The sequence below is a fragment of the Oreochromis niloticus genome, linkage group LG14 (genome assembly GCF_001858045.2).
Source record: "Oreochromis niloticus isolate F11D_XX linkage group LG14, O_niloticus_UMD_NMBU, whole genome shotgun sequence".
Lineage (NCBI taxonomy): Eukaryota > Metazoa > Chordata > Actinopteri > Cichliformes > Cichlidae > Oreochromis > Oreochromis niloticus.
Window position 1 is genome coordinate 34,542,054 of NC_031979.2, and position 8,733 is coordinate 34,550,786.

General features: G+C 39.7%; 1 protein-coding gene across 5 annotated transcripts; it reads right to left on the reverse strand.

Moving 5' to 3' along the window:
* Positions 1-1,364: 1,364 nt before the first annotated feature.
* Positions 1,365-8,490, reverse strand: sertad3 (SERTA domain containing 3). Of its 5 annotated transcripts, none has more exons than XM_019345242.2 (3): positions 8,338-8,477; positions 7,424-7,497; positions 1,365-5,035 (listed from the first exon to the last, which is right to left on the reverse strand). In XM_019345242.2, exon 3 carries the CDS (start codon positions 5,029-5,031, stop codon positions 4,117-4,119), a length of 915 nt encoding a protein of 304 aa, XP_019200787.1. In that variant the 5' UTR covers positions 5,032-5,035; positions 7,424-7,497; positions 8,338-8,477; the 3' UTR covers positions 1,365-4,116. The 5 variants fall into 5 exon arrangements, with proteins under 5 accessions (XP_019200787.1, XP_019200784.1, XP_005461175.1 ...); XM_019345239.2 differs by lacking the exon at positions 8,338-8,477 and adding an exon at positions 7,608-7,845; XM_005461118.4 differs by lacking the exon at positions 8,338-8,477 and having other exon boundaries at positions 1,365-4,547; positions 4,779-5,035; positions 7,424-7,825.
* Between the last annotated feature and the right edge of the window lie 243 nt (positions 8,491-8,733).

Consider the following 8,733-nt stretch of genomic DNA (forward strand, 5'->3'; position numbering starts at 1 on the left):
ATCTGACTTAAGGTAGCTGTGTTAAAGCAGGAGTGGGGAACTCCAGGCCTCGAGGGCCGGTGTCCTGCAGGTTTTAGATGTGTCCTTGATCCCACACGACTGATTTAAATGGCGAAATTACCTCAACATGTCTTGAAGTTCTCCAGAGGCCTGGTAAGGAAGTAATCATTTGATTCAGGTGTGTTGACCCAGGGTGATACCCAAAATGGAGGCCTCGAGGGACACCTCGAGGCTTGGAGTTCCCCACCCTTGTGTTAAAGCAACTGAGGGTTTGCACCAAAGCCTAGAATAAGGCAAGTTTATTTTTGACCTGAGAGTCATGCAAAGCTATTTTAGTAAAGGTCAAAGTGGAAATTATGATGCTGGAAATGAAAATAACAGGTCTGCTTTAATGCCCAACTAGTTTTATTTCACTGTTTCACTCAGAGTTAAAGTGAGAGCAAAGCCAAACACTGGATTTGTGCCAGTTTCATTTTGGGTACAGTGTGTGTTTTACTGAAGTGTGTGTGAATACATTAAAATCCATTTTAAGTTCAGTTACTGGTATGCTGAACTGGTAGTTGGCCAGCTTACGGAATCTTATTTACATGTACGTTCATGGGGCCACTTTGTACCATAAATCTGCTCGTTCATGCAAATATCAGCCAATCAGACGGCAGCAGCTCGATGCATTAAGGCACGGGTGCCAAACTCCAGCCCTCGAGGGCCGGTGTCCTGAAACTTTTAAATGTGTCCCTGCTGCAACACACCTGAATAAAATTAGGTGTTTAGCAAGACTGTATAGATTCTTGACTGCATGCTGAGGTGGCAATTCGGGCATTTGATTCACGTTACAGCAGCTCATGAGTGAATGAACATGGATAAAAGTACATTTTTCCAAACTTGAGTAGGGTTAGGGGTTGCCACCTCAGCATGCAAGTCCTATAGTCTTGCTAATGACCTAATTTATTCAGATGTGTTGTAGCAGGGACACTTAAAACTTTCGGGACACCGGCCCTCGGGGCCTGGAGTTCGATACCCCTGCATTAAGGCATGTAGACAAGGTTATAGTGACCTGCTGAAGTTCAAACATGAGAATATGGGACAAAAGAGATTCAAGAGACTTGTTGGTGCCAGACATTTGCCTTCTAGTATCAACTGAGCGTCATTTAAACACCACAGCCTGAGTTTTGTCACTGATCATGTCCATCCCTTTATGACCACAATGCACTCATCTTCTGATTGCTGCCTGCAGCAGGATAACGCACCATCTCAAACTGGTTTCTTTAACATTACAAGTTCCCTGCACTCTCACACAAGGTTGACATAAAAAAAATACTCTCTGGTATTTGATGCACAAAGATAAATAATCAAAGTAGAGTCGATTTTCTTTTTCTTTACACAGTTGCATATTTTATTACAAAACATCAGTACAGGTAAACAGGTGGTCAAATACACAGTATCTGGGCATTCTGCCCCACACTTTAAAACATATCTTACAAATCTCTAAAGCGTAGAGAAAATGAAAGTAAATAAAATAACTGCCATGACGGTATTTTCATACACCATTAGTAATATGTCAGTATGGTACGATAATAAATTACTCACTGTTGACAAAACGTGTCATTTATAAATAGTTTGGAGCTGCAAGCCAGCTACTCAGAAAGGACGTATGCATAGAAAGCAACTTCAATAGATAACCTGGATATAAAAAATACAACAACCAGCACTGCGGGTGCTTCCTCAAACATTTCATCCCGTCAGGTATTTCAGCAAAGTTGGTATAAATTCCTACATGTTCCTACAGTAACATCTAACAGAACTGAAAATGAACTTGTTCCCTGTAATGTCACCTTTTCTCAAAATAAATACTGTTAATTGAACAAACATGAATCCATATCATGACAAAACTGCCACAATTTCAAAGATAAACCACTGAGAAAGTGAAGCCCGCTAAAACCGGCAGAAACTGACCTACTGATTAATGAACTGCTCACAGCGTGGAAGTCGGCACCATCTGGACCCAATCACCTGATCAATAATACATCTGAACAACAAAGTGCTGTTGCATAACGGCTGCAGATACCCGAGGTGACGTGACCAGTGGCTTTGGACTGTCACGCTTGAGTGGGTGAGGATGTTTTATATATCATCACAGTACTGTAAAGGCTCTAAAGCATCTTTAAAAAAAGGAAAAAAACTAAACTACAACAGTGCACAGAGCGGTTCACAACCACCATCTGTCACATCATTTCCTGAGCCACAGCTGCACTCAGAGGAAACTCTTCAGACGAGACCAATTCTGCTTTCATGCTTTTCAGTCTCTGCATGAAACGCCAAAATCCACCAAACGCGGTAACTATTTTGTTAATGAACTAAATGCTGTTTCTGTGAACATCTTTTGGCCAATCCACCTGATCAATACTTTTGATAACAATCTTTGATCCCTGCCTGTTTCTACTGTTTAAAATCCTGACCTGATCACTTAACCTCATTTTTGTCAGATGCTAAGTGATTTCTTTACTGAAGATTTGACCTATAACATTAGTGTTTCACCATCCTCTCCATCCAATATTAGTCAAATCAAATCTCAGAGCTCACACTTTTGCACACTTTTACATTTGTGGTAACAAGGAGTTGTCTCATGTGCTGCTCTGACAGTCAAATCGCTGCATGGATGAACACCAGTGCATGACTGAAAGCTGCCTTTTCTTACATCCACACTAATACTTTTAAATGAAAATTATCTCTGTTCTGATTGTTTTAGCAGTTTTTATAAATAATCTCTCCAAACCAGTGGTTCTCAAACTTTTTGTGGCATGCCCCACTTCAGAAGCCAAAAATCACCCCAATCACCAACAAAGAAAAAAGGGAAAAAAAAGTTGGATTTTACTTATACAAGGTGCATATCATCAGTGCAATAGCATCAAACGTATTCCTCCATTCAACAAAGAAAAAAAACCAAACAACAAACATCAGTTTCATTTGAATTTTTCACCCTGTTGTCAATGCCACACAGTTTGAGAACCACTCGTCCAAACTAGCATGCTGACTGTTCAGGTACACCGAGCAAGCCTGCGTCGGTGTAAAGAGAAAGCAGAGGGCTGCAGAAAAATCACACCGAGGACGAATGCAAATCTTAAAATGGTGCTTTAAAAGGAAAGAGATCTCCGTGCAGACACGCGTTTCTGACACATTGAAAAAGAGCATGTCTGCCTGCTCCATCACTGCCAACCATTAAAAAATAATCCAAGCTCAGATTGCATTTTTAAAAACTCTCAGTGTTAGACGTCTTCCATAGCAGTGTGATTGTTAGGTCTAAACACAGTAAAGGTTACAGTTTAAAACTAAATTGTATTAATGTGGATGTACCCAGAGCTTTACTGAAAACACAGTAGCTCACACATGCACTGCAGGCCTGAATGTCCTCAACATTAGCTGGCAAATACCAGACACTGCACAGACCTTTACCTGTGCCAGCGGTTAAAGGCTGTGTAATGTTCGACAGAGGACAGAGCAGACGGCAAGTGAGGGTGTTCATGCATGCAACCCATTTTTGTAAGCTCTAGCAGAGTTTATGATAAAGATGCTCGAGCTAATTCCTTCCCCTCACATGATTTTGATAAGAGACGGAAGCAGATGCTGGTGGAGAAGGAAGGTAACACATCAGACTTGGATTGAGGGGAAGAGGAGGATGTGAGTTTATGCTTCTGCCCCCTCGGGATCATCATTAGACTGCGAAGTAATGTATAAACCATTAATATGTAGTTAAAATGGATCAAATCCATCATCGTTATTTTTCCTCAGTGTTGTACAGAGACCTTAAAGTCCAGTGAGGCAATTTCTTTCTTAGTCCAGAGACTTATTTGTTTTAAAAAAAGAAAGAAAGAAAGAACCTTTACAGGACTTTGGGAGCACTGTAGTTTTGTGTAAAGGATAGCTGAATTTAAAAATTCATACACAAAAATAACAACATCAAAATTCTTAAATGAGGGCCACAACATTTGATAAAATGTTTTTTAAACAAGTAGTCGCTCCACAGTTAACAGCGCCCAAAGAAACTGTTTTAAAGGCGGTCAACAGCTCTTAGGGGGCTTACAACAGTCACTATACATAATCAGTGTTGCCTCGTATTCATCATGCCAACTGGCCAATCAAAGCAGGGTGGGCATTTTGGGAGGTGGGTGTTAAAGAGTGTGGTGAGAAAGGGGAGTGGGGGGAGAAAGGTGGCAGGTACATAAACAGGTCATCCCCAGCTGAGTGTCCACCTTCAGTGCTTCTGTGCCCAATCCCTCCCATGTCCATGTCCACCAGGGATGTGTCTATATCCTGGAACAAGTCCTCCACAGTGAAATCACCAAGGTAGCTGGACCTCATTACCTCCATGCTGCCGTCCTCCTGCTGCTCCCTGCAGTCACCGTGATCTCTGAGTCCGTGATTTACCAAGGCCACGCTTCCCTCATAGGGCTTGGACATGTTCTCCAAGGGCCTGAGGGGTATCCGTGGAGCTGGCTGAGGATTCCCGTCTATAGTAGAGTCCAGTGCGGCAAGAATAGAGGAAATGACAGCTGAAAGAGATGAATCAGTATCAGTGGACATCGATCCCCAGTCCTCATCATCCTCTATACTGATATGGAAATTTGATTCGCTCGAGTAGTTTGTCTTTTCAGTAGAATTTGGTGAGTAATTTAAGGAAACCATGGGGCAGGTGGCCAGAGCTGAGCGGCTGTCAACCGTTACAGCAGAGTGACGTTTTGCTGCAGCGGCAATACTTGCTGTCAGTGCAGATGAAGCAATACCTGGAGGTTGTGACACCTCCGCGTTGACTGATGGCACCATAGACATCTGCAGGCTGATCTGCCGCAGGGTGTTGGCTATGAGAACGGACCGTCGCAGGCTGGGCTCACGTAGCTGCTGGGAGCACTGATACTTGTTGAGGGAAACTGTGAGCAGAAACTGTTGCTGGCTCTCCCAGGTGGGAGCTCTATAGTCTGAAGCATCCTCCTCTGTTGAGAGTTTGCGCTTCTGCCCCCTCGGCATCATCATCGTCATTACGCTGCAAAATAAGGCACAAATGTTACTGGGTTGTAATAAATATCTCACAGGTCATATTTTGTAGTTTTTACATTTAGAATCACTCGGATTCAAAAACTGAAGCTCCAGAAGAATAATATAAAAATGCTGTAAAGACCAACAAAGTGGTCGACCAGCATTCATCAATTAAAAAACAAACTAAAACAAAAACAGCAAAAACAGGCTGTGTTAAGTATTTATTTGTTAAAATGTATTTTAAATTTTTCTTTTTAAAAAAGGTACAATTGAGGACAAATTTGATCAGATCTAAGACAGTAAATATTCAGTGAACTTCAAAAGGATTTTTGTGAAGATTGAATTTCATTATCAGAGACTATTTAGTTCATTACGTTCATTATGCTTGTGAGCCACGTTGATCTTAAGTGGGCCGAGCCAGCGAAACTCTCCATTCTGTAGATGTGAAGATATTTAACTGGACATTTAATGTAAGAAAAAGAAGTGACATTTCAACCAGCACACCTCCCCTCAGTTTTTCTACATGATAAAGAAATGCTGCTGCAGCAAATGGAAAAAAATCTGTCAGCACAAATAAATGTGTCAAATTTTAGAACATTTTCCAGTAGCTCACTGCTCATTCACATTTATTCACAGACTATTTCTATTTTCCCTCCCCATAAACCCACTGAGAAAAACAACTAATAATAATTTCAAAAGTAGATGGTAGGAAAAAAACCAAACATTTTTTTTGAGTAATACTACATCATACATACTAAACTATATGCCGATCTTTATCAGTAGGAGAAGCTCTAAAATTTATGAAAAATTTCTACAATCTATCCCCACGTCACATTTTCCAAAACCGGCCATAGGCCAGACTGGAGTCTTGGCCAGGTCGATTCTGGCCCTCGGGCCTTATATATGAAACTCCTCTGAAAAGTCTCGCCTTCTTCAAGGGGATTTTTTTTTTTTTTTTTTATTTAAAAAACCTCAAACCACAAGGCCGTGAAAGATCTGCTTAAATTCACCCCACTTTTTAAAGATGTGCCAAACAACAAAAGGTGCCATTTCTTGTTTACCGCAAAAATGATATTACAAACCAGATGATGCCTGAACGATGTTAAGATGCAAAACTGAGTGCAATTTTCAAAGTATCTCAGCCTTTCACCTTTACATTTACATATGAACATATAGAGTTTCTGTAACTAGCAGGGTTCAGCATAACCACTGTCCCTGTCTCGCTGTCCCAGCGTCAGTAAAAAAGTGTGTTGGCTGTTCAAATCACCTCGGAAGCAAACCGACTAAATTAACCATAAAATAGCCCACCCCTCACAGAAAATATGTTCATGTTATCAAATCAATAAAAGTCCTTTATCAAAATATCTGCTGAAATGTTTTAACTGTGCAAATCAAAAGCAAATCAAGAAGAAGCAAAAATTAAAGTTATCTGTATGCAGAAACTGTTCAGTTTATAATCTAGTTAAGATCATAAAATAAATCCTACAAATTTGACTGATTTTTCTGTACCCTTTGGGGAAGGCTAACGACACAGGGGCAAGCCTAAAGAAAGCATTTACTCCAGTACATGTATTTTAAAGCTTTAATTACTAATTCATTACAAAGTTCGATCTCAATACAAAAAATTGCAGCAAATAATTTACATTTACTTATTACAGATTAAATTACTAGTACATAAAATAAATTTTGATTGTCATGTAAAACAATACAGGAGTCTAAAAAATCTGACTGGCTTCCTTATTTAAACTTACTTTTTGTTTACCCCACAAATGATTTTACAAAACCAGGTGATGCCTGAATACTGTTAAGATGCAAAAAGTAGGGCAATTTACGAAGAATCTCAGCCTTTCGCCTTTACATTTCACTCCTGTAAAAATTCTAGATCAGTGGAGAAAACTGCTGCATTAAATTAGACGATTCATTTTTATAATCCAAACAACTTATCTAGGTCTAAAATAGCTTTTTAGACCATGTCTCAGTCGTGTGGGAATCACCACACCACCAAATAGCATTTTTTACTAAAAGACTGCAAACTAATGAGACGATCCGTAACACTACACCTCTGGATAAAGTTTGGAAAACACATGGATTTTAAAATAACAGTTAAAACAATTTCAGAGTCTGCCCTGGTAGAGCTCAGACTAAAATGGTGAGCCTGTAAATGAGCATAACAATGTGGGTACTTTAAATGGAGAGTGGGGGTTGTAACGCTGTTTTTACCGTGTAGGAGGGAAACAGTCTCGCCCGAGGCCACCGGGTAAAAATACAAATTTATTCGACTTACAGTCGAAATAATCGACTGAACGGAGTTAAAAACGATCTTACTTAGCCCACCAAACAATAAGTTGGCGATCAAACACATGTGGAAAGTAAGAGTTGTTTTAAGAAAACCAACCTGTTGAATCACTTCCCGTCTCTCCGCCGTCAGTTCAGTCGTCAATGCTTTTGCTGCCTTCGCTTCGACCTTAACTGGCAAATTTACCCTTAAAAGTTTTACTCGGTTCATTCATAAATATGTTAACGATTAAATATCGATTTAAAACTCTTGTTCTAATTTAAAAATCCTCAAACGCTCTTACGCCGTTAGCTTCACGTCTGCCTTCGTCTTCTCCCGCCCGTGATTTGAGTTTCATACCAAGAGGTTTAGAGTTGGGGGTTGGCTATAGGAAGGCATTGTGGGTAATGAAGTTTTATACGTTACATTCCACCACAGTAGTTTCCATCTACGAAACGCATTAAATACACGCTAAACGAGCTGTACGGCTAATATATTCTGAAGTTTACATTTATTAAACTTTGAAATAGTGTAAATTAACTCCTGCTGCAATTACCAGCTTGTTTAAATTATTATTATTATATAATATCCTTTGCACTAATTCCTAAATGATTACATCACCAAGTGAAGTTGGATTCCAGTCCTTATACTGGCTTTTAGTACAGACTCTTTTATTAAAAGAAGAAGAAAACTGGAATAAAACCTGCCGAATAAACTTAAAATTCAGCGAGTCCTAATTCATCTGTGTTTTAAGTTAAATGCTAGACTTCTAAGATTGAAATAATTCCAGTAGATTTGATTTTATATCCAATTCAGAATTTTAAAATGTATAGACATAAATGTCTACACATTTCTGAGCATGGCACTGAAAAATCAAAACGAGAAAGAATAAAGGAAAAGAAAAAAAGGAAAATACGTATGGATCTCACATGTACATGTATGTACATGTCATACACAGCAAAGGTCACTTTAAGCCCAGTAAAATTAATTAGTTTGAATCAGTCTTCTTTAAAGCAGATGAGAGAGTTATTTACCTGAAACCGACCGTCAGTGAAGGCCCCCCTCTACTGCCCCAGATCACCAGCGTTTATGTCTTTATGGTTTCGATTTTAATTCTAACACACGACTTTCAGTCACATGAAGAACCGGACAGTCAACTTTAAAAGGACAGCTGTAGCTGCTCCTCTGCTTCTGCACTGAGAAGCATGACGTGCTCCAAATATAAAGTAAGTTCCGGTTGTGTCTTTCAAAATAAAACCAAAGTCCTCACCGCTGTCAAGCCTAATCATAATTCTACACAGTGAAAATATGCAATTCTGTTATTTGTTCTCCCTAGTCTTGGGTAAAGCTTGGGGATTTTAAAAAAAATCTATGTATGTATTTGATTCTGGGTGGGGGAATGGCTGGGGTCATCAGCAGAGATTACTTCA

Coding starts and splice junctions, on each gene's coding strand:
- sertad3 (XM_005461117.4), bottom strand. CDS start 5,031: ATGACGATGATGATGCCGAGGGGGCAGAAGCGCAAACTCTCAACAGAG.